The 27,626-nt window shown below is 33.4% G+C and overlaps 1 protein-coding gene across 3 annotated transcripts in view; it reads left to right on the forward strand.

Annotated features, from left to right (window-relative positions):
- The window catches only part of LOC108744348 (calcitonin gene-related peptide type 1 receptor-like), a 70,253-nt gene extending 42,908 nt beyond the window's left edge, over positions 1-27,345 (forward strand). For all 3 annotated transcript variants that reach the window (XM_018480056.1, XM_018480054.1, XM_018480057.1), the window contains 4 exons: positions 2,840-3,019; positions 8,785-8,908; positions 15,390-15,431; positions 27,053-27,345. In XM_018480056.1, the coding sequence (XP_018335558.1) occupies positions 2,840-3,019; positions 8,785-8,908; positions 15,390-15,431; positions 27,053-27,190 (484 nt within the window). In that variant the 3' untranslated portion in view covers positions 27,191-27,345. The remainder of the gene's footprint in view (positions 1-2,839; positions 3,020-8,784; positions 8,909-15,389; positions 15,432-27,052) is intronic.
- The last annotated feature ends 281 nt before the right edge of the window (positions 27,346-27,626 follow it).

Raw genomic sequence — 27,626 nt, forward strand, 5'->3', positions numbered from 1 at the left:
ACGACGATACACATCGGGAAAATTAATGCGCTCTGGTATACGCGTTCCACTACTTTATTGAATACGAATACTCCATGAAAATAAAAATTTGTGGACACGTGCTGAAACAATTATGCGTAAGGGTAGTTGGACACTGTATCCTGTTCAAAAATACAGATACTTCAAAATTAAAATGACCATAAGAGTATGAAATGATCTCAATAATTGTCACAAAATATGCAAGCGCAGGCTTTTATGGTCGGTATTTTAGATTGACCGAACGCGTGGTTTAAAGGTTTATACCATTGCTTAAAATTCGGGAGGACATCGAGAAAAGGAAGCTGAAGAAGGCCCTCCGCTCTACTCTCCAGCTTTGCAATACAGTGCTGTTCGGAGGGACTGCCCGTTTACAGGCATTAGCGAATGGAAACGACAGAGTCAAATCCTTTTCAATTCTAATGGTCTGCCGGCTTACATGCATTAGAGAATGGGAATGACAGAGTCAAAACCTTTTTAATTCTGGATTACAATAACCAAGTTAAATTTTACATGAAGCTTAAAAAAGTCGGAGTATTACAAGCTTTATTGCGACACGATGAAATAGAGATGCACCGGACAGTGCTTTTGCCGGGGACCTACCGGATAACCGGGAACCCGACTTTAGCTGTGCTGGATACTCGACAAAACTACTGCGGGACTAATGGTTTATGTCTTCGTCCTGGCGTGGGTTTTTCATTATATACCACTTACACAACTGCAACGTCCCAAACCACATTAAGTCCTGTTTAAAAATTCGTTTAAACACTGAACCAATCAAAATTTAATTCTTCGTTTACGGATTTTCAACGAGAGAGTTGAGCTGTAATCATTGAAATGAGCCTATAACGATTATAAACACTAAAAGCTTGCAAGATGATAAAATTATACTTAAGTTATTGTTAATCAAACCCGATATATCAACAAGCAACAGTTTGGAAAAAAGAAAAACTAAACATAAGAATTATATCGAAATAACAAATAATTTAGTACAGTCATTAATAAATAATATACTCTGGGACAAACGACCTATTCCAATATAATCTTAATTACTAATTTTCAATAGGTAGATTTTTGTTATATCTATTTATTAAACTATTATTGCTGGTGGTTCCTTTTCTTTTCTATGGTAGAATTACCCGGTACGGTCGGGTACGCGGTATCAATATCCAGTAAAAAAAAAAGTTCTGGATCCGCCGGTTACCGGATCCAAACCTATCATTAGGACTCTAAAGAAAACTATTAAAGATGTTTGTTGCAGTAGCAGGTGGAATATCATGTACTTTGGACCACGGTCAATTAAATCCGAAAATAGAAACTGATTCAAAATCTAATAGTGTTTAGTGTAGGTAAAGCATGTGATTAATGGAACATAGTTGTGTACGCGGAACCGTATTTTGTACATGAAATCTTATTAAAAAAAATTAAAAGTGAAAATTTATCGGTTCCAGAGTTTTCCCAGGATGAATTTAACATTGTATATTTTTGTAACTGTCTATAAGGATTGTATGCGAATAGAAAACAATTATTCATCGTATAGACGTCAAACGGATTTGGAGCTGAGAGACTGAAAATCGGTCAAAAGTTTCCACCCTACTTTTAATCCACAAGGCGCGTTTTTAAAATGTCAACTCATATTTTTCCAGACTGTGACAAAGATGCCTTTTCTTCGGAAACATTTCTAATTTCATCTGCCTTCATTCCTATACGTACTGGATACCGAGAACTGGCGATATATCTAATTTTATATTAAATAGAAAATGGAAATTGAAAAACATTTTTATAGTCAATTTAGGGGTGAAAAACTTTCTTAAATATGGACATTTTAAAAGACAGGCTCATATTCAACTAGATACGTAGTTATCAATCAGAATGTTGTTGGAGCATACGTAATCCTAAAATGTAGCATCGTGCTACAGATGGCGTTTACTGAGCCATTTGTAGTATTTTCTAAAACGCAATGTTAAGACAGCAGGTTTAGAAACTGAAATTCTTAATCGGTTTTCGTATAATTTGTCTAATTGTAGTTATTTTATCTAGGTTTTTGTATGATTACATTAAATAATGCAATTTCAGATTTTCTTATAGAATTTTTCAATTTGTATGGGATATAAAGACGATCATAACCCTCAGAATCACCCTTATACACGCGTCTGTTAGGGTATGTACCGTGTATCGTATTTTCTTTCATCAATATTAATAATGATGCTTGCTCAGCTGCTGTCATATTCAACATAAATGAGCAGGTTCAGCTAGCGTTCATTAATAATGTTGGAGTAGAAGGCTAAACGTAATACTGACACGTTTTCCGTAAATTTCTTAATTAAATACTTTTCTTACCCTTCTCGCAAATTTGCTAAAACCTTGAAGGGTACTTAACCGATAGCAAACTTGTCCAAGCTTCAATTAAATGCTTAAAATACGGCTCCTTAATTGGCTTGCCAAGCGTTTAAAACGCTTTACGTCAATTTTACACTATAGGAAATTATTACAAGACCCTTGTAGAACTACAGAGTTTTGGAAAGAGTTTTTGTATCATTAACTGCTCATTATTTTTTCATTATTATATTTAGAGATGATATTAGATTAATAAATCTATTAAGGTCTATTAATTACAAGCCGATCGTAAAAATTTATATAGTAAAATATCCGTTATCAAGTTATTTAATTTGTAAAATCTATCGAACTGTAGACGCCTGTTTTCAGTTTTAAATCATGTTGTAGCAGTGGCGGCGCATAAATATTAATCTTAATAATTCAGTCAATTACCACGATATAAGTAAAAGACAATAAATGTTAAAAAAATCTTTTATGATTTTTACAGATGCTGGATGAATGATGGAAAATATAATATAATCCTTCAAGTACCAGTGTGTGCTGCCGTCTGCCTCAACGTTATATTCCTTATAAATATAGTGCGAGTGCTGCTAATAAAACTTAGAAATGGACCTCATCTGCAAAGGAACAATTCTGGCTCGACGAGGACTTCAATACAAGCCCTAAGGTAATATCACTAAAACAACAATTTGTTTAATTACCAAAACTTTGTCCTTAAACTTTTGCAACATTTAATTATTTTACAATTAATTAATTATTCAGAAGAACATTAATCGAACATTGTAGAGCCAATTGTATTTATAGCGATATCTGTTGTAACGTCCTTCCGGTTATAGCGACACTAATATCCCTCCTATGAATTTGAAACATACTTAAAAAAAATTATTCGGTCGTAGTGATAAGTGATATCAAATTCACTCGATTTCAATTATATTGTTGGATTTTTGAAAAACAACTGAAGCCCATCGAATATCACAAAATTTTCTTCGTTTCGTTTCATAAACAAATTTTATTTTAAAATTAGTTTTACTATTATAAGGTTTTCCTGAGATAAAACGTTCAGTCTCTCAAAGTCTCTGAATACGAGACTCGAGTCTCCGTCTCTCTTCAAGACTCTCTGGTGTCGCTGAGTGAGACTGTCGAGGTACTGTCAAAAAAACTGTTTAGCGTCTCTGAACGACAGACTCGAATCTCTGAACGAGAGACTCGAATCTCTCAATAAGTGGTGTCTCGATAGACATGGTTAAAATTTTCTGAGTTCAACATATTTCAGAGATCCCAGTCTTTCTACGAGAGACTCGAGTCTCTCAATTTTTCAGTTTTATTCATTCAGTCTCTCTGTGAGAGACTCGAATCTCTGAATTAACAATTTTATCGTTCGAGTCTCTCATACAAAGACTGTGAGAGATCCATAAAAACACCTAGACAATAACTGAGAGACTGTGAAAGACTGTGAGAGTCGCTCTCAGAGACGCTGAAAGACTCTCAGAGACTGGAGAGAGACTGAAAATTTTTGTCTAGGGTTATTAGAACCCTATTTTCGTTGATAGATCTAATGATAAAATAAGCAATATGGCAAGTGAATTTGACCTCGACTAATATACCCTCATAAATTCAGTTACACTCTAATAAGATTTCTCATTAATTAACTACCGCGGCAGGCATGGTTTTGCACCCTATTTAAACGACTCAATTTAGTAGTCTAGGCAATTAAATTTCTCTCGATAACCTCAACTAAAAGTAAAACACTACTAAAAATTGATCATTCCCTAATTAAATATTTTTACGTTGGTAGAGAACGAAATAAAAATTCCGAGCGCTCGACTGCTAAAACATTCTTGAAAAACGAATTGCAAAAATTAAACGAGTAACAGTATTTTACTCGGTCTGCGAAAAATGTGTACGACGTAAAAATTGCAGCAAATGCAAAAAAGTGTTGACCAAATGGGATCGGTAGGAAGCTGCTAACGGATGTCTATGACAGGCAGATGAGATATAAGGCCGGATACCGGATCCAGCATCCGACTCCGAGTTGAGTTAAAAATAAACTGACTTTAGTGTACACAAGTACAAGTGAAAAGGTGAAATGACAAGAAATTATTCGATTATCTACAAGTCAAATTTTAGTGATTAAAATCATTATCTGGCATAATAAAATCTTAGTAGCATCAGATTGCATTTTGTAATTATTTTTTTTTGCGACCAACAGTATCAGAAGAGTAGAAGTTTTATAATCCATACATTAAAATCAAAATATTTGGTAGTAAACCTTCAGTATCTAAATAACAGTGAAACATAGGACGTTATGGAAGTCAAAAATAAATAGGCCAGATAGGTTGGTGTAAGACACCTTCTCGGGCATGAAGAGACATACTAGAAGCAGAAGCAGGAGTAAAGAGGAGTGGAAGTAGATCTAGGTTAGATTGCTGTTCACATACAGTTAAAGATGTGGGATGTTTTGGTCTAAATTTAAATGTAATATTGTAGCGACCACGAGCGTGATTGTGTGCGATCGGGCATACGTGTGTGTGAGCGGCTTATCGATTCGCCGACTAGCCGCGGGCGCTTTTCTTCATGTGCGCCGTATCTGTAAACGTTGTGTGTCGTACCTGCTTTCCGGGAAAGCAATTAAACCGTTCAAAGAAAACGAGACTTCTCTGGACGGCTGGAGAACGTTCCCGAAAGGAGGCAAGGGAGTATAAAAAGGAAGAGACGATCGCCGAAGAAGAGTAGAAATAAATTGACCGTTGCAGAGGTGAATCAAGAGATAAATTGACAGTGATAGAAGTGAAACAAATAGAACAGTGAATAGTAACAGTAGTGTAAATAAATAGAATAATTACCGAAGTTTAGTAGTAATTTAATAGTGTTTTTAAGTTTAATAGTAATTAGTGTAAATAAATAGTTTTCTTCTTAAAATTTAATTTGTTAAACCCACGAACATTACAATATAAACATATATGTATATTTTTACAAGCAACCCTTGGAGTTGTGATTTATTTCTAAGGTGCGACCCACGGCCTAGATCATTTGGGCTGGCTACCCCTACATTAGGGCATGGTTGTTTTCCCTAAATTAAATTATTGTTCATAAATAGTTAAGGTTGTGGGATGCGCTAGTTTTAGGGAAATGCGAAGAAGCTGAGGCTAGGAAATAGTGGAGTTGCGTATCCAACCAGTATTAGGACTCATAACCCTATTATGATGATGATAATGATTTAAAAAGTTGATTCATGAAATACGTCATTGTAGAATTGTAGAATAATGATGTCTTAATGGTTGTAAAGAAATGGGGCTATTAATAAACCCACAAATAGATAATAAACTTAGTTGCTCAATTCAATAGTGGACAACGAAGTAGAAAGCTAAAGAAATTCAAAAGTGAACACAATATATACGTCGCAGGTATGATTAATTAGTTCTGTTTCACGATTTCGGTTGTATCGCTTAATCGTTTGGCTGTTGCTAACGCTTTTAGCTGTACTTTGTAGTTTAATTGGTCATAATATTTTGCAGTCGGAAGTCGACTGCTTAACTGACATTTCGATGGGATGAAGAGTTAGTAATTAAAATTGCAGACAACTTTCATGCTCTGAAATGCTTAATTGTTCGCGACTGGCTCAAAATTACCATAATTTTATTTGCCTCGTTTCCCATTTACTGCTCAAAAATTTCTTCAGTTCACTTTTATTGTGACATTTGGAAAGAGTATGACAAAGGATTGCGAATATAATCAAAAAATAAATTAATCATTTATATTTTCAAATATGTCCTAAGCTATGAAGTTATATTAAGCATAAAAGTCCTTTTGATTGATGATTAATACATACATCATTTAAGTATCTCTCAACTGACATGAATTTAACAATCAACTGTTTGATGATATCCGAATCTTCCTGTATATATTTGTCATAAGTAATCGAGAGAAAATCCCTCAGGATAAACGACAACCTTATACATCGTCCGCAGAACTTTGAAAGGGAATTTTACTCAAGATGAATACGTGGATTGTAACAAAATGAGGTGATTTCAACTGACACCACTTCTCTTGGAACTAATATTACGGCTTCAAAACATATTCCACAGAAGTCCGTTATTTTCTACCACAAAAACACATCTCATATTATTTTCTTTTTACAATATTATTTTAGAATATTTTCTACAGTCTTCATCCTTCATTTTAATATGAATTCAATTAACGAAAACATTAAACGTTAAGGTTTTGTGTTCTTTGTTACTGACTACATTAAGATACTTAATCTTCTTAAAATAAGGTGCATGAAATACAAAATTTCAAAATGAAGCTATCTCATTACGAGTTCCGAATTTATAAAGCGGTGGATTACATTACAAATGATATTAATAAATACACTTTCAGAAGAACATTAATCGAACATTGTAGAGCCAATTGTATTTATAGCGATATCTGTTGTAACGTCCTTCCGGTTATAGCGACACTAATATCCCTCCTATGAATTTGAAACATACTTAAAAAAAATTATTCGGTCGTAGTGATAAGTGATATCAAATTCACTCGATTTCAATTATATTGTTGGATTTTTGAAAAACAACTGAAGCCCATCGAATATCACAAAATTTTCTTCGTTTCGTTTCATAAACAAATTTTATTTTAAAATTAGTTTTACTATTATAAGGTTNCTTCATTTTAATATGAATTCAATTAACGAAAACATTAAACGTTAAGGTTTTGTGTTCTTTGTTACTGACTACATTAAGATACTTAATCTTCTTAAAATAAGGTGCATGAAATACAAAATTTCAAAATGAAGCTATCTCATTACGAGTTCCGAATTTATAAAGCGGTGGATTACATTACAAATGATATTAATAAATACACTTTCACCCAATTTTCAACCCTGTGGGATCGTGACTGTATAGGTATACATAACAAAGGTATGTGTCTAATCCTTAATAATATTCAATACTTCAAAAGTATATGTAGGTATAAACACTCATTTATTGTTTGGTAATTGCAAAATAACAACTCACTTTTAACATAAGTAAGTAAGGAACAATAATTTAAATTGAAGCGAATTGGTCTAAAAAGCATCAATACCGATAAAGGAAAAAAAAACGGTAGGTCCACTGCGCAATGAGCGACTGCACATTAGTTTCTTATTATGACTTGTCATACACAAAACGTACCTCAACAAAATCTCTCCTTATTACGGGTAGCGCCTTAAGATAGGTGCGGGTAATGAAGCTTAGCTAAGGGAGGTTTGAAATGAAATAAAAACTATTTAGCCTAATTAACAAATATTAATGTTAATTAAACCTAATTATGGATTACTGTCAAATATAAACAAAACATATGGCAACTTCTGTAGGTACTAAATAAAAATAAAATTAAACATTTTTAAAAACATTGTAAGTAGGATACTAAGGCCTAAAACTGTAAAAAACAGAAATCCTGTCTTCCTCTCAACCGTGACAGTACCAACTCGCCGGATTTTCCTTAATACAACTTCTACCTTTAGGGACATAGAGGGAGTTAGGCCTTTTTTTATTCTTTTCGCTTACTTGTTTTTGTCAAACAGATCTTTGGTGACTGGAGTATAATAAGGTCTACGGTCGAATTTTGTAGGCTTTAATAACCGCCGACAACGTGTATAAAGAAAAACTAAAAAGAAATTATTCGGACCGTCACATATTATTTAATCATCAAAGGTCGTACAGGCATAAAATAATAAAAAAACTATAGGATTGATTCGGACTATTTGTTATTTGAGCTGGCGTAACTACCCTTCGCAATGAATAACGGCGCACCGGTGGCGGTAAGCAAGCTAACTCTTCGCGACAGGTTTGAGGCGCCATCTATGAATGTTAGTTACCTACGAGTGTGATTTTGAGCGACAACGATTATTTTAAATTGTATTTTTTTTTACACAGGCCTTATTAGTCGACAGGCCTTATTACCCGCACCTTCCTTACATTAAACAAATCATGTAATTTGTACTGTTATTTCTAGTTTCTAATTTTCGTTATAATAAGGATACCTCACCCTTAACCACCTTAATCACACATGTCTATACGATACTCGCGAAATGTCTGTTTTAGTCACGCACGAAAGACTTTTGTGAACGATTGTCCCTCACTCGTTTTAAATAGATGTACAATGGTGAGACCTTTACTTTGGTATATTATTTGTTTTATATATCGCATGGTTAGCGAGAAATTAAATAAAGAAAGGGGTGACTTGAACCACCCTGTAGGTATACACACTATAAGTTTTTAAAGAGGCGAAAAAGTTTATTCATTTCGCTGGCTCTAGTTTTTCAGAAACAAACTTGGATATCCGTTTCGGAAACAAGATATTTAAAATGAAGTCAGATAACGAGAAAAACATGCTTTGTAAACTTTTTTCTCTTTGGCATGAACGTCATTATTTAAAAAATGTTCTTTTTCTTTTCAGGGCCACGTTGTTACTTGTCCCGTTGCTGGGTCTCAACTTTCTCCTAACGCCTTTTAGACCGGAGGAAAAACACCCGTGGGAACACGCATACGAAATCCTTTTAGCCATTACCGCTTCACTTCAGGTTCGTTATTATATTCTGTCTCCTTGGTAACTGAACGATTTCAATAGAATAATATTAAATGCGTAATCTTCTTATTCCTTCGACTTTTCTACTAAAAAAAATGAACGGTTCAGAAAAGCCACCAGATTTTCTCAATTACACCAACAGATTTGTAACTCTAAAGAACACCTTTTTTTATCGAGTAATCAAAGATTATTTATAACTAACATTAAATTTAAAGTCAGCGGATTGATTTAAATTAACGAAAATGACTTTTCCAGCTTCAATTTTCATTATACAGGTACTTTGCATACAAGAGTCGTGCAACGTTTAAAATTAAAACAGTGCATTATGACGAACAAGAAGCATATTTCAGCGTGAATGAATCATTACTGAAATAGAATTGTTACAGATGCAAACGCTTGATGAGGGAAGATATGATTGTACCTCGTCACTTTAGTGGTAGGATGCAAAACACTAAAATCTAGTACTCATATTTCTCAAGTAGATTTCAAGCTTATTACATAAACGTCATTCTCAGTCGGTAATACAATACAGCTATAAATATTGCCAAGTAACAGTTTTATATGAATTTAGACTTATTAAGTGGTATGCAACTGATGTGGTTTCGGAGTCCTTTAATTGTTTATTTGTGTTTCCTGCAATTTACTGTTCATAAAGGTTCTGTAAAAATATTGAGCTGCAGGGTCGGACTGGCCTATGTGGTCAGGTGTTGATCGCTGCTAGGGCCAAATAGGGACCACACAGTTCGAATAAAATTAAATACCAAAGCAAAAAATAAAAAAAAAAAAAAGAAATGAACCTGTTCACTTTACCATGTACTCAAGCTTCATTCTTAAGAATTATAAACACTAGGGTTGATAATCTACTTTCAGTCAAAATTTTCTTGAAGCAATTTGCTGTTAAAAGATATTTTACTCATAATTATCAGAAAGCCAGCGATGATATCGGTCTCTCAGGAATTTTCAAAATTGCTAGAATTATAATTTGGTCTGTTAATCTTTTAATTTTCTTTCATCTTATGATGATGAAGAATTATAGGGTCATGGGAGTTAACGCGCTTAGTTTATGTTAATACGAGGGTTATGGGGTTTAACAGACATGGGTTATGGAATTATGCGGCTTTTAATGTGGGGGTTATTAACAAGGTTCAAGAGGCTTAAGTTTAATATTTTTGGGTTGGTGGGTTTCCACATTCATTTTACAACTACCGAGGTCAACACTAGACAGTCCGATCCTGAAAATGCATATATATTAAAAAATTCGCGACAACAGAATTGTATGGCATAAATATGAAAAATGATACATAGAAAACACGGGCAGGCGCATGTTAATGCCATTATGCATTATTAGATCGCACATTCTGTGCATACACCATGCAACAAAGAAGGCTGAATCTACTGTCCGAAAGCGGTCATTCTTCCGAAAACAAAAACAAAAAAGAACAGATATACCGGTAGCGAACTGCATATAATAATCGTAAATATAACAAAGAGCGTTGGTTACGAAATGCCATCACAAGTTAAATAAAAAGTTTTTATGTGCAACCTCCTACTTCGACATTTCAATTTGTCAACCCGATTTTTTGTACTACATCAGAAGATACATTTTTACGCCATTTGGTAATGTTATCTACCTGTGATTAGTAAATTTCATTTTGAAATAACATAAAAATTTTGATATAACAAAAGAGAATTCAATCTACTGTAGATTTCGGGTATAACGACAACTAAGGGACCACTGTAATTTCAGCGTTATATCCGGGAGTGGTTACAGGCAAAGAGGTACAGACACGTATGTATAGTTTTCTCCATTTTTTAATTTTGAAACTATTTTTCTAACCGTAAATGTGCATCTAGGAGTCATACTTATTCAAAAGGTTGCTAAATACAAGTTCTACTCGGAATATCAGTTTGTAACTGAACCATTTTAACCTATAACATCTATAAACAAACGGTAAAAGGTCACCGCACTTTCTGACCATCTGTGTGGATGTAAATAAATGATAAGAAAGTTCTTTGTGTCTTTGGCGGACGACTCCGGTCGCAATATCTGCATGAGATTACTAAGGATTTGTTACAAATGATCCTTTAAAAACAGTCGATACATCCGAACTCGGCGATACATCCGAAGTCGCCATAACCACATGAATTTTGTACCAAAGTATGCTTTACATTCAAGGGACTTAGATTTAACGTCGTTATAGCAAAATTGTCGCCAAAGCCAGGGTAGTAATAAATGAAATCCACTGCATCTCAAAAACCCGACTTTTTAACGAATTTTCACCTTTAATATTTATTTAAACAACTCCTACCGTTTTAAGGTACATCATCAGCGTAAGGTCATCAGTCCTAAGACTGGTTGGACACGTACCTCCACTCTTTCCTATCCTGAGCTAAACTTCGCATTTCCCTAAAACTAGAACAACCCACATCCTTAACTATTTGCGAAGAGTAATCTAATCTAGGTCTACCTCTACCCCTCCTAACTCCTGTTTCTGCCTCTAATATGTCTCTGACTAGACCTTCATGCCTGAGAAGGTGTCCTACCAACCTATCTCGCCTAGTTTTTATTGACTTCCATAGAGTCCTCTGTTCTCCTATTCTTTCCAATACCTCTTCATTTCTAACCTTTTCTATCCACGACATCCTCATCATCCGCCTATAACACCACATTTCGAACGCTTCTTACCTTTTCTTTTCCGCCGTTCCCATTGTCCATGTTTCGCACCCGTACAACGCCGTGCTCCAAACATACACGTTTAACAACCTTTTTCGAATTTAAGGTACATATTGCGAAAATTTAAAACCTTATTGTATCACTTCATATACCATTCTTCTATTGCAATTTCCTTTCAAAATTGAATTAATGTTGACATTTCAAGTCGTGAGGTTGATAAAATCCGACAATGTTGATATTTATATCGTTATGATTTTCACCTTTAAGTAAGCCAGTAAAAATTATTTTCTCTGCAGAACAACATACATACGGCTATGACCTTGTAAAACCAGCCGAGTTTTCTCTAAACAGAAAAGCTTTGGAAATAAACTATGGAGAAATACAAGAGTTCTTTGAATAATACGCTAGTCGTCTGGTTTGCCTCGCAAATGGGGTATTCGTGTTTCTTTTCTGCCTGGCAATGTTCCGTGTATGCTCTACAAACATTTACAATTCAACTCGAATAAAAATTTCATTGCTCGCGTTCATTTTATATTTCTGCTCTCGTGCAAGACTAAGTAATAATGCGCTGACGGCTCTGTTTTCATAATTGCATCAACAAGGCCAATTGAACTAGTTTGAATAACAATATTGACTGAAAGCAATTCACAAATTATCCGGATAAAACTTCGCACTCTTTTAAATCATCCAATAAAATAAACGCACTCTCATCAGTTATTTAATCAAGTTAGGGTATAAAACCAATAGTATATGATTCGTGCGTATATATAGAGAAGTTAAAAATTTTTTCCAATGTTTTCCATAGCGGAATTCAAGATTATATTATAGGTTTGTCCCTACGTAAATCACTACATAGTATAAAACAAAGTCGCTTTCCCGCTGTCTGTCCCTATGTATACTTAAATCTGTAAAACTACGCGACTGATTTTGATGCGGTTTTTTTTTAAAGATAGAGTCATTCAAGAGGAAGGTTTATATGTATAATACATGCATAATGTAGTAAGGAAACACTGATAATTGTAGAGGTTTTTAATGTGATGTCGTAAATAAACACATTTTTTGCGCTTACATTACAAACGCTGGCTGAACCCTACGAGATCAAAATAATGTACTACAATGCTGTACATCTTAAAAGGGTCTACAAAAAAGTCCGCGATGGTATATGTCTATCTCTTAGGGATAACCCACAATAACCATTTTTATCCTTTACTTTTTATGAGAAATAATGACTTGTTTACGAAGCGATTGTAAGCAATACAGCATTAATTCTTATCCAATTAAGTACCTTAAATACATTGTGCATTTAATATAGATCAATATGGCCCTTTACAGCATGTAGTTTAAATGAATATTTTCGAAGATATTACAGATTTAAAATGCAGGGACATAGCGGTTGCGGCGGTACCGGCCGGGAGGCCGGTTTGTATTGTCTAATGACAAAAAAACTGTGAATGTTGTATATAAAGACATTCTGTAGTATATTTAGTATGTTCAGGGGGTATCTTTTGAAGATTTCCCCTTTTCGATAATAATCTAAACAAAACAAAAATATATTTAGTATCAGCATTGCACCCGTGCGAAGCTGGGGAGGGTCACTAGTAGATTATATATTTCAAATTAACTGATTTGAACTGCATTACATAATCTACATACATAGGAAAATTCTTGAAAATATCCGAGTGGCCGATAACGAAACGTCGATTCAAAATAAACCTGTTGATTTAGTACAGGTGCCTTTACAGCACGAAACTTTACAGCACATTTTACATCTTTATATTTCTATTTCCTTCGGTAAATATTGATTTTCCCGGTAAACATTAAATAGATTAGTAGGTACTATGCTTTCGTCACGTTTTCACTTTTGAGATAATTTTTCTCAGGCACTAAATTAATGTAAGCAGGTGTAAGGTATATGCATATGAGTCATTCAGAGCAAAAAAGAAAAGTAACATTAAAAAAACACAATAAGTAGTGTAACATTATCTACCATTAAAGTAAATGCTTCGTCTACAGACTTTCTTAAATTAGATACACGAGTTCGTCTATTTATTTGCATAATTTTATTGGTTTATGTACAGTGGGTAAGGTATATTCAACTTCATTTTTACGGTATTCTAAATTAGTACTAAAACGCGCATACAAACTAATTATTAGGAAGGATATGTACAAAAAAAGCTAAGGTCAAAAGTTTTATCGCACGGGTCCAAAAGCTGCTAACTACGTGAATCAAATCAAAAAACACAGGAACTACAGAATTATTATTATATTGCAATAAATATATACTTATGGAGAAGGAAAAACAGTTCAAAATACACGGGCAAATTGAAATTTTCCTCTGAAAATTGGCTTTTCCAACAGAATGTTCTTGTACGGCTTTCCTTACTATGATAAGTCATAAAAAAATAATCACCTAGAACCCACTACCCGACGAAAATAATAGGGCAAGAAACCAGGAGAATTTTGCATTTTCCGAAAATTTTCTCCAAAAAATTAGGGGATTTGTACTATTCGGTTTCTATGCTTACATAGATCCATTCGTAAGTTACATCGTACAAATACAAGGGTGAGAACCGCCGAGCTATACGTCTGCCTTAATATTTGAATAACCTTGCATCATGCTGGCGTAGGGTAGGAGATTGTGCCCGAGGTTTCTAATCCTTGTAATTAGCAAATATGTACGACATTACTAAATAACAGATCAGACTGAACAGTGCAAACGACGTATAATTCCTAAACTAAATCCCACCTTTTTTAAGAAGAAAATAAAGAAAAGTTGTTAAGGCTGATACATTTCCAATCATCTGGAACCAATTTCCTTTGTACGAAATTTAATTTTAATTTATTTTTGTTTTAAGTCTTAATTTTTCTCTTCTGTACCAACAAATTTATACGGCATTACTTAAATATGAATTTGTATGCAAGGATAGAAATTGAAATGTTCAAACGCCGTACAGTATTAAATTTCCTAATGTTTCGTGGAAAATTTTCGGAAAATCAAAAATTTTTCTTGTCCCTTATTTTTGCATGGAGTAGGTTCTAGGTGATTATCTTTTTATCACCTATCACTGTGAAGAATACCGTACAAGAATAGTTTACCGGAAAAGCGCATGTTCAGATGAAAATTTCTGTTAGCGTATGCTTTTACTGGTACCGCCCAAAACTGACGGCATATGTTATTGTTTCATACAGTATCATCATTCTGATTACATTTTATGCGGGTCACTTGACCCCTTCAAAATTTACAATGGGCTTGCGGTTTAATATAGTTCGTATCTATCTTTTTGGACACATTTACCCTTTTCTGCATTTCTGATTATTCCAAAAACTCAAAAAAACTGTGATGCAATCACTTAAAACAGAATGAGATAAATTAGAGCATCAGTGGATATTCTACAATAAATTAATTTTAATCGTAAGTAAAATAGGTACCATTGTTTTTAGTTTAGAGGAAGATTCTCAAACAAATAGAAACTAAGTATTTCATTAAAGTGCCGTCAGAGTTTGCGGAACTTTATGCCTATGACATAAATCTAATAAACGTCTGTTTACTTTGAAAAAGTGCTGTCAATTTTTCACGGCAATCAATACTAGAGCTAAAGGTTTTCGATCTTCGAAATATTCGAAAAAGCTGTCCACGCGCTAATTTGTAATCATTGATTTAACTCAAAGCATATACGTTATAAGTGAGTTTTAGTGTATATAGATTATATTATCAGATGGTATCTATCTAACGATTTTAGTTATAAGTATAGTTGAAAATAAACGAAATACATTATGACTAATGTTTTCTTTTTGTTTCTAGGGATTTTGCGTCGCCATTTTATTCTGCTTTTGCAATGGGGAGGTAAGTTTAAAAATATTATAAAGTTTTACGATTACATAAATTATTAAATATAATAATATCGAATGTATAACAAAGGATTAATTAAATCCTAAAAGGACAGCAATTCTACAAAATCTCACTTCAGATAAAGTTGATGTAGGGTTATTGAACTAAATTTCATTTGTCCTTTCTCGTAGCATAACCGTATTGCATGACGATCCGTATTTAGATATTAAGGAGATAAAATAATTTTGTCGTTTGTCATTTTTCTCATTTTCACCCTTCTATCGTAGGGTTGGCAGAATTAATATTATTAAGTTAATGTAGCATTCCAGTATTTAGGAAGGGTCGTCCCATAAGGGATTGCCGAAGATTAAAGTCGATATGTCGTCATATAACGAACCGTAATGAAAAATTAATTGTTTTTTGCTGCTCTTCTCCAATAGGTAGAAGTTTGAAAATTGTATTGGAACAAGAAAATCGTGTGTTTAATGTAGGTACGCAAAAGGCAATACAAACTCACAGATTAAATGAACAATATTAATGAATTACCTTGATTGTTGCCATCAACACTAAAAAGTAATTTCAAATTGACTTTTCTTCTATCATATTACTACCACATTACATATACAAAGAAATCGAAATTTTATTTTAAATTGTGTTTTTTTTTTCTTAATTAAACAACAATTTTTATTTACCCTTCCCTAACATTTATTGGATTACCTACAATCTGGAAGCGCACTAGGTCGATAACCACGATTAACAAGGGTCACATGCTGCTCTATGTAATAACGAATGCGGCCCTGTACATGAAAACGAATGAAACGCGTTCTCGCGAGATTTGTTACAATTCGCACACGTGAAATTTTCCGCATAAGCGTTTTCACATTAATTTCCACAAATAGCAAATAACAGCTTAGTACGTCCCTGATAAAGATATTATATGCGATTGATGCCCGTTTTCTATTTATAATCATGATCAACTAATAAGGATGAATTTGTACGACAATTTTTGGTCAAGTTTCCACATCCTTCCTGAATGTAATAACCAAGTTGTGAAACTTCGTTATTAAGTTTATACCGTTAGTGACATTTGACGGAGAGAACGGTTCGATTTGGTCAAGAGGGACGCGCCCGTATAGAATTGAATTATTTTAAGTTGCTCACTGCAAATCGCTTTTTTGATAAGTTTTGCCAAAATTGCAATTCTCCATCCAGGTAGCAGCAGAATTTTTATCGCATTACGCTAGTCGGTACATACCTATGCCGCCAATTCACGCACAGGGCCGGCTTCGGATTGTAAGTTATTGTGATTTTCTCGAAAATCTTTTTGGCCCTTAACCACCTGAACTTACCGTACGATTGTTTTATTGCATCTAGTTTACATCATTCAATGCTAGGCACTCATTTCTGTTACACTCGGAATTTGCAATAGAAAAATAAATTGAATTATTGCAATGACGTTTACCAGCAAACATCAACGGTGTCAGATGAATTTCTTTTGTTAGATGTTGTCAGTGTTTCTTAATTTGACGAAAATTTATAATTATATTATTATTGATGTTCCACTACACTAGACAGTATATTTATCTACTGGAATTATTATGAAGTAGAATATATTTAAGAGGTGTGAAGAAACGATTAAGAGGAAATTCTTGTTATAAACATAAAAGCAATACGGTCTTATTGGATTCGATTTAGGAAAAACGTAGTCAAATCTTTTCCATTTCTCGAANATATTATTTGTTTTATATATCGCATGGTTAGCGAGAAATTAAATAAAGAAAGGGGTGACTTGAACCACCCTGTAGGTATACACACTATAAGTTTTTAAAGAGGCGAAAAAGTTTATTCATTTCGCTGGCTCTAGTTTTTCAGAAACAAACTTGGATATCCGTTTCGGAAACAAGATATTTAAAATGAAGTCAGATAACGAGAAAAACATGCTTTGTAAACTTTTTTCTCTTTGGCATGAACGTCATTATTTAAAAAATGTTCTTTTTCTTTTCAGGGCCACGTTGTTACTTGTCCCGTTGCTGGGTCTCAACTTTCTCCTAACGCCTTTTAGACCGGAGGAAAAACACCCGTGGGAACACGCATACGAAATCCTTTTAGCCATTACCGCTTCACTTCAGGTTCGTTATTATATTCTGTCTCCTTGGTAACTGAACGATTTCAATAGAATAATATTAAATGCGTAATCTTCTTATTCCTTCGACTTTTCTACTAAAAAAAATGAACGGTTCAGAAAAGCCACCAGATTTTCTCAATTACACCAACAGATTTGTAACTCTAAAGAACACCTTTTTTTATCGAGTAATCAAAGATTATTTATAACTAACATTAAATTTAAAGTCAGCGGATTGATTTAAATTAACGAAAATGACTTTTCCAGCTTCAATTTTCATTATACAGGTACTTTGCATACAAGAGTCGTGCAACGTTTAAAATTAAAACAGTGCATTATGACGAACAAGAAGCATATTTCAGCGTGAATGAATCATTACTGAAATAGAATTGTTACAGATGCAAACGCTTGATGAGGGAAGATATGATTGTACCTCGTCACTTTAGTGGTAGGATGCAAAACACTAAAATCTAGTACTCATATTTCTCAAGTAGATTTCAAGCTTATTACATAAACGTCATTCTCAGTCGGTAATACAATACAGCTATAAATATTGCCAAGTAACAGTTTTATATGAATTTAGACTTATTAAGTGGTATGCAACTGATGTGGTTTCGGAGTCCTTTAATTGTTTATTTGTGTTTCCTGCAATTTACTGTTCATAAAGGTTCTGTAAAAATATTGAGCTGCAGGGTCGGACTGGCCTATGTGGTCAGGTGTTGATCGCTGCTAGGGCCAAATAGGGACCACACAGTTCGAATAAAATTAAATACCAAAGCAAAAAATAAAAAAAAAAAAAAGAAATGAACCTGTTCACTTTACCATGTACTCAAGCTTCATTCTTAAGAATTATAAACACTAGGGTTGATAATCTACTTTCAGTCAAAATTTTCTTGAAGCAATTTGCTGTTAAAAGATATTTTACTCATAATTATCAGAAAGCCAGCGATGATATCGGTCTCTCAGGAATTTTCAAAATTGCTAGAATTATAATTTGGTCTGTTAATCTTTTAATTTTCTTTCATCTTATGATGATGAAGAATTATAGGGTCATGGGAGTTAACGCGCTTAGTTTATGTTAATACGAGGGTTATGGGGTTTAACAGACATGGGTTATGGAATTATGCGGCTTTTAATGTGGGGGTTATTAACAAGGTTCAAGAGGCTTAAGTTTAATATTTTTGGGTTGGTGGGTTTCCACATTCATTTTACAACTACCGAGGTCAACACTAGACAGTCCGATCCTGAAAATGCATATATATTAAAAAATTCGCGACAACAGAATTGTATGGCATAAATATGAAAAATGATACATAGAAAACACGGGCAGGCGCATGTTAATGCCATTATGCATTATTAGATCGCACATTCTGTGCATACACCATGCAACAAAGAAGGCTGAATCTACTGTCCGAAAGCGGTCATTCTTCCGAAAACAAAAACAAAAAAGAACAGATATACCGGTAGCGAACTGCATATAATAATCGTAAATATAACAAAGAGCGTTGGTTACGAAATGCCATCACAAGTTAAATAAAAAGTTTTTATGTGCAACCTCCTACTTCGACATTTCAATTTGTCAACCCGATTTTTTGTACTACATCAGAAGATACATTTTTACGCCATTTGGTAATGTTATCTACCTGTGATTAGTAAATTTCATTTTGAAATAACATAAAAATTTTGATATAACAAAAGAGAATTCAATCTACTGTAGATTTCGGGTATAACGACAACTAAGGGACCACTGTAATTTCAGCGTTATATCCGGGAGTGGTTACAGGCAAAGAGGTACAGACACGTATGTATAGTTTTCTCCATTTTTTAATTTTGAAACTATTTTTCTAACCGTAAATGTGCATCTAGGAGTCATACTTATTCAAAAGGTTGCTAAATACAAGTTCTACTCGGAATATCAGTTTGTAACTGAACCATTTTAACCTATAACATCTATAAACAAACGGTAAAAGGTCACCGCACTTTCTGACCATCTGTGTGGATGTAAATAAATGATAAGAAAGTTCTTTGTGTCTTTGGCGGACGACTCCGGTCGCAATATCTGCATGAGATTACTAAGGATTTGTTACAAATGATCCTTTAAAAACAGTCGATACATCCGAACTCGGCGATACATCCGAAGTCGCCATAACCACATGAATTTTGTACCAAAGTATGCTTTACATTCAAGGGACTTAGATTTAACGTCGTTATAGCAAAATTGTCGCCAAAGCCAGGGTAGTAATAAATGAAATCCACTGCATCTCAAAAACCCGACTTTTTAACGAATTTTCACCTTTAATATTTATTTAAACAACTCCTACCGTTTTAAGGTACATCATCAGCGTAAGGTCATCAGTCCTAAGACTGGTTGGACACTGGTTGCCGTGACTTCACGAGCAGAGTTTATTTAGTTTATGTTTTATTATTTTTACTTATTGCTTTGCTACTCAATTATCCATGGTAGCAAGTTATCCCGATTTTTATTTTATTTTTTAGTTTATTCGATCGCCAGGTTTGCCACATCCCGATGAAGATAAAGTATGACTAGGAAAGAAAAGAAAATTTTCTAATTGGTCAGTCACGAAAAAAGACTGTTACACCTCCGAAAATAATAGAGAAATGACACCAATACACAACGTTTGAAACTAAAATACGATAAACAATAATAAAGTTACTATCCTACGCCTAATATATGTTCCAGTTTATAATGCAAATAATATGTTTCAAATTTTACAGAATATTTCGTATTATTGTCTATATCTTCAACTTTCTCGTACAATTTGCTAATAGCAAAAGCTTATTCTGTAAAGCAAATGATAAATAAAAATAATTATCGAACAGCTTCGCTTGCCATAATAATTCAACAGCAAAATGTACCAAATGTAATATATTAAGACTTAAAAATGACATTTTTATGTGGATGTTCGTATGCATGTATGTGTGTTTTCACGAATTATTTACGCGGTAAATGTATTTAACAAAAATATGCAGTGAAAAACTGGAAAATGGAATTCCTGTCTTTAAACCACTTGTATCAATCTAGTATCATCTGTCTATTTGTTATTACTGAACCTAAAGTTTAATATTCGCCAGAATTTAAGAGTTATTTATATTTCGTATTATATTTAACGAAAACTAAAGAAATTTTGTAAAAGAATATATGAATTACCTACATAAATTCGGAAAAGTTCATGGACAGATGTTATTACCTTGAAATGAAATGAAATAGTCACATTCAATGGTTATTACGATAATGTACAGATTGTTTTAAATTTCGGTTACATAAACGTTTTCAATATGTACTGGAAATGTACTCTATTTATTATCATTTTCTTCTTTTACACGCTATCAACGAAAAAGAAATAAAATTGTGTTACTAAAGTATCTCGTATTCGTATTGGCACTGAAAATACTTATCCATTTATTAATAAAATATGCATATATTTTTGTATATTTATTTTAAAAGTGTAAATAAATTGTTATAAAACAAACTAAAAAGTTTTTTTTAATATTTGCCTTACACGGGGTGAGTTGAAATTGAATCTCACTATTTTGGAAAATGTTTTAGACATATGTAATACGTTAAGGGGAAATTAGTTGGTTACCTTCCCTCTGGCTCTGACCTTGACCTTTGCGGTCATTTGCTTTTATAACTACTCAAAAATAAAAATACATTCATTGTTTATTCCTTATTTTCGAAGAGTTATTTTACCCTCCAATTAGAGCCCCACGTCTACCGAAAAAGTTGTCTGAGTCTTTTTTTAATACCTACTACTTTAATTTTCCTTCGTCAGTCCATACAAAAAAGGAAATAAAAATAATTATTTTTCGCTTTGAAAATTCTTTTTTTAATGATTGGAGAATTTACTTACGAGAAAAATGCTTCGACAAAATAACGTAAAGGTAAACGTGAAGTTTGACAGTAACGCGGGATTAGAAGTTATCGTGGAAAATCAGATTTTCAACAGCAGTGCTTCTTAACGCCCTTTGGGAAATGGCAAAAAGACTTGATATTGTTCCCGTCTGTTCAATGTTTTCAACAATCTAAAGATCAATTTCATACACATATATATATATTCTGTCTTCTCGCCTTTACACAAGATAGAAAAGTTTGATAACAAAAACCGAAAACATATCAAAAACGAGTTGGACCTCACTGGAGGATAAGAGTATATAAAGTGAAATTGATCTCAACAGATACGAGAAATGGTAGCAGCCCTTATTGTTTAAGAAGAAAAAATACGTTGAAAAAGATCACCTTTTTGGATTCACAAACAAAGCTGAGGACAGTTTTTGTAAAATTCTATGTTGTATCTAAAATTTACTCAATTTGTCTTATTTCATTCTTAACTTTTCGCCAAAAACAAGTAATTTTACCATAATCGTTTCTCTGATTTTAAAAAAATAATAGGTAACTGTTTAATATGATACTCTGTTGTATTACAAGTCAATATCTATAAAAATACAGTAGAGAAATATAAATACACTATGTCTGATCAGTATTCCCGAATACTTGAAAGGTAACATCTGGAGGCAGTGTAGAGTGATAGTACCACAACGTAGGGGATGTAAAAAGTATGCACATAAAGAACCTCCCTTTAACGAGCCGTTCTTTGATTGAAAACAGTAGTTTTGTAGCCGCGTTATCTTATCGCCTTACGTTATCGCAAGCGTCAACTGGTGAAACACACATACCTATTCGTGACCTTCGCCACAGCTGACACGTAGAGAGGTCAATTTCACGTAATTATTAGTAATAATCTGCACTCGTTAGCGCTTGACCGGCAAAATTCACTGCTAATACCACAAAATACAAAAATAAATTGTGTGAAAATATTAAGGAAAAATCAATGTATTCACATGCAGAATATGCGGACATGGTGGTCACATAGAGACTGGAATGCACTAACAGCATCACGCGAATAATCGGTAAGGTCTTTACCTTCATGTTTGTGTATATCACTCAGTGGTACGAGATGGCTCATTCTATTTCTTTTTCATGTTTCTTCTTCCTTAATTTTTCGGAGTACTAATCAGACATAAAATTTTATAAAAACAATTCAAATCAAAAACCAAACGCCACGGATACGTAAGTAGATACAGGACTTACGGCGAAAGACGGTAAGATAAAGCTTTGATGTAATTGTCAATTTCAGGTACCCACCCAAGTACGATGGCACATTTTTCTGGTCAACACCCCGTAATTACATTTTACTATTTTGTTCAATTTTTTTTGTCTGTTTTCATTGGTCTTTCAGGTAAGTCGTAACATTAATCCTATTTATGTGTTTTATAATTGTCTATTAAGTAATGCAAGCTTAATGTTCCAATTCATTTTTGCGTTTTGTTTTGGAAAGAATTAATTACATTTGTTCCACTTTTGATTGCCGATACTTCTAAGCTACGATCAGCAAAAATCACATTTTTACCAATTTCGTTTCTCGATATAATTTCGATCCCTATCTTTACCTTACAAAGTTAAATGTTTACTTATTCACAACTTGTCTACTCAACACTTTACAGTTCGTTTAAGAATTGCGCTGTCGGAATTTGAACTATCTTTGAAAACTAAGATACTCCCAGGTTGTCAAAGAAATTTCGGTGTGAATAAGACTGCTTCCCCCAGATACTTGTCAAACCTCAAACAGACGACACAAAAGGGAGAATAAAGCGTAAAAGCGACGATAGGTATCTACATCTGTACGTCGGAATTGCTGTCATGCATGTATTATGCAGCTCTTATATGTGCGATTATAAAACGAAACACAGACTATTTCGTCACTTTTACTAACGGATTAGGTCAAATGTTAAGTGGTGTTTTCACAAACTTACTATGTATTCCTTATACCTCTGATGTTCTTCTTTTGTGATGAGATTCGAATATGTATTGGATTTAAAATGAAAACGCAAAAAAATAAAAAAACAACTTTCAATAATACCACATTAAGTTTAGCAAAAATTGAAAACCCATTTTTAAACTATAGTTCCACGATAGTTATGAACATTTTAAGTAATTATGAAGGATAATAGTTCAAGTTTTTGATAAGTAATCCATCAAAAACCAAGTAGCAAATATCACTAGATTTTAATATACTACTACCTCTTTTAACCCCACCTTTTTTATTCCAGCATGACTATAAAATTAAATAGATATGGAGCGTTTGAGTACAAAACGGCATGGACGCACGAATGAAAGACAAGGAGTCAGTAAACCATGAATTTACTGTCATGACACGAGTCTCTATAGCGGAAGTTCTTCTTATGCTACTGTAGTTGTTACAATTTAGAAAATTCCAATGAGCATTAAGACCGAAAAGACTTCATTATTAAAAACTCTGAATGTAATAACACTGAAGATATAACATCTCCTTTGAATAAGTTAGACAAAAATCAATAGCACAATGATTAGCTTCAAAATTGCTATCATGCTCAATTCGTTTTCCTCCAAGCAAATGTAAATCGAATTGTGTTTTAATTCTACAATTTAATATCAAATATCTTTATTCTTATTGTAATCGTACAACCGTTTCTTTTTTTCTTTAAGAGAACCGTAAGAGTATTTTGAACTAAAAATAAGATCAACGCTTTTTCATATCAATTCTGTTTCTGCCTGCTCAGCATTTCTCATTTAAGGTGAATATCGCGTTCTTGATATTTCGTGTTATTTCTTGGTGACATGTTTTTCACGCACGATAACATTAACGATCACCTTGGATTTCCTTATTGTGATTATTACGGAATGTATCAAGGGACGATGTCACATTACAAACCCTACTACATTTCGAAAAGGTCTTTGTGAATATACGAAAGTCCCAAAGGACCCGAAAAATATGTTCCTTTTAGATGATAGGCACTTTTAAAAATGGCCCTAGTGGTATCAAAATTATTCTTTTTATAGATTCCGTTTTATATAAAAATAAAAATAGGTAGTGGAAAAGGTAATTATAACTGTTTTTAAAAAAAGTACTTCTTGTCATCATGCATTACAAAAGTATCACTTATCCATGGCTCTTTCGTCCGTCTATATGTTCGTCACAGTCGTTATTATACTTCATTTACTTTCTCTAGCGAAGTGCCCCTTCCAATGTTTTGGATGCGCAATGGCAAAATCGAAGGTAGGGAGAAAAAAGCTCATTATACTCTCGACTCTTGTTCATTAAACATACTTTTTCATACAGTACTTGCCAAGAGTTTTGTTCAATCACGAATAGTAGCAAACTCACAGATTAAATGAACAATATTAATGAATTACCTTGATTGTTGCCATCAACACTAAAAAGTAATTTCAAATTGACTTTTCTTCTATCATATTACTACCACATTACATATACAAAGAAATCGAAATTTTATTTTAAATTGTGTTTTTTTTTTCTTAATTAAACAACAATTTTTATTTACCCTTCCCTAACATTTATTGGATTACCTACAATCTGGAAGCGCACTAGGTCGATAACCACGATTAACAAGGGTCACATGCTGCTCTATGTAATAACGAATGCGGCCCTGTACATGAAAACGAATGAAACGCGTTCTCGCGAGATTTGTTACAATTCGCACACGTGAAATTTTCCGCATAAGCGTTTTCACATTAATTTCCACAAATAGCAAATAACAGCTTAGTACGTCCCTGATAAAGATATTATATGCGATTGATGCCCGTTTTCTATTTATAATCATGATCAACTAATAAGGATGAATTTGTACGACAATTTTTGGTCAAGTTTCCACATCCTTCCTGAATGTAATAACCAAGTTGTGAAACTTCGTTATTAAGTTTATACCGTTAGTGACATTTGACGGAGAGAACGGTTCGATTTGGTCAAGAGGGACGCGCCCGTATAGAATTGAATTATTTTAAGTTGCTCACTGCAAATCGCTTTTTTGATAAGTTTTGCCAAAATTGCAATTCTCCATCCAGGTAGCAGCAGAATTTTTATCGCATTACGCTAGTCGGTACATACCTATGCCGCCAATTCACGCACAGGGCCGGCTTCGGATTGTAAGTTATTGTGATTTTCTCGAAAATCTTTTTGGCCCTTAACCACCTGAACTTACCGTACGATTGTTTTATTGCATCTAGTTTACATCATTCAATGCTAGGCACTCATTTCTGTTACACTCGGAATTTGCAATAGAAAAATAAATTGAATTATTGCAATGACGTTTACCAGCAAACATCAACGGTGTCAGATGAATTTCTTTTGTTAGATGTTGTCAGTGTTTCTTAATTTGACGAAAATTTATAATTATATTATTATTGATGTTCCACTACACTAGACAGTATATTTATCTACTGGAATTATTATGAAGTAGAATATATTTAAGAGGTGTGAAGAAACGATTAAGAGGAAATTCTTGTTATAAACATAAAAGCAATACGGTCTTATTGGATTCGATTTAGGAAAAACGTAGTCAAATCTTTTCCATTTCTCGAAAATTTCACGTTGACAAGGGTCACATATCTAAATTCCAATAAATCAACCCCCACTATATCAAAGTGTGAATTTTGTTCAAATTTGCTACGTGCCTTTAATTTCATTACAACTGCCGAAGGGCAAACCAGCTATTTCAAATACGAAACAAGTAAACAAAATTCCAGAGCCCGTAAGGGAGATAATGTTTATTTACACCTATATAAAACCAACGCCAAACTCTTACAAAGCTACAAAAAAGTTTTTGTTTTGTCACTTTTTCTTACATTATTTGTGTTTTTAACATCCATTTTATTTACATCCGTATGATTATAATTTCACGTTCTACCTTTATTTTATACATACGCTGTACCGATCTAGTTGATACAAACTAAAAAACCTAGTAAGTGTTAAATTATATTTGAAACATTTTAGTCTTGGGAAAGTTTCACAAGGGGAGGCTAAACGTTGGTGTTGATTTTTATACTGATACAAATAAACGATACCCCCATATCGACTCTCATTACTACTCATATCGTTGTTAATTTAACTTCATTCTAGGAAAGGAAAATATTTACCTAACGCTGCTAATACTATCAAAACGTTGTACTGACAACTGTAACCATGGTTAGGTTAGGTTAGATTATCCTAATAAGAAATTTCAAAATATCTTGTTGTCATATTTAATTAAAACACTTTAATTAATATTAAATTAAATTAAATAATTAATCAGGGAAGGATGCTTCACAACATTTGAATTTTATTTTACTAAGGTTTCACTCCATGAGAAAGGAATTTGAATGATTCGCGTTATACATGTTTCATTTAATTAATTAGAACAACAGCTTCGTATTTGTCATGAATTTTTAATTAGGTAGGTACTTGGCAATTAAAAGTTTCCTCTGAACGTAACAATGATAACGAGGAGAAAGTAAATGTAAATAAACTCAGGTTGGAGTTTCGGCAAATTCTCGAAACTCTCTCAAATAATTGTGTAGAATTAGACGAGGTAAAATTTTCGTTGTCTCCAAATAATAACTTCTAAAAAATAGAAATACCTATTACAGTAATCGTAAGACGAGATCATCTGTTTACATTTGCAGGTTATGGCTCAAATAAAACGGAAATGGAGCCTGGTGATGTTCCGGCCACGAGCGAACTCCTGTACAGTTACCACGGTTTCGGTACGTAAGGTAGATATTTTTTATTTCAATTTTTATTTGTTTCTAACCTTATCGTAATCATAACATGTCAATATTAACGACACAATTTTAAAATAGATAATTTACTACCTATCATCAGTCATTTTCTCATAAAATACGGTTTAGTTTTCACATTTTATTAACTGACTAAAAATGCACTAAAATATTAAATATTGGATTCACTCGGTGATCAGGTTTTGGTAATTTACGAGGGTGGATTGATAAGTTTCCGGCCTGACCAAGAAAAACAAGGTTTTTAAAAATTTTTTTTTTTTATTTCTCAACATAATCGCCATTAAAACTGCAAGAGCAGGACGTGGGGACATCCAGTCTATTAATGCCATCTCTATAGACTGATTCGTCAAGCTCCTCAAAATAACCATTTACAGCTTCGATTACTTCTTCATTGTCCGCAAATCTCTTACCGCCAAGCCATTTTTTGAGATTAGGGAACAGAAAATAGTCACTCGGGGCT

Source organism: Agrilus planipennis, unplaced genomic scaffold (assembly GCF_000699045.2).
Source record: "Agrilus planipennis isolate EAB-ADULT unplaced genomic scaffold, Apla_2.0 scaffold17, whole genome shotgun sequence".
In the NCBI taxonomy this organism is placed as follows: Eukaryota; Metazoa; Arthropoda; class Insecta; order Coleoptera; family Buprestidae; genus Agrilus; species Agrilus planipennis.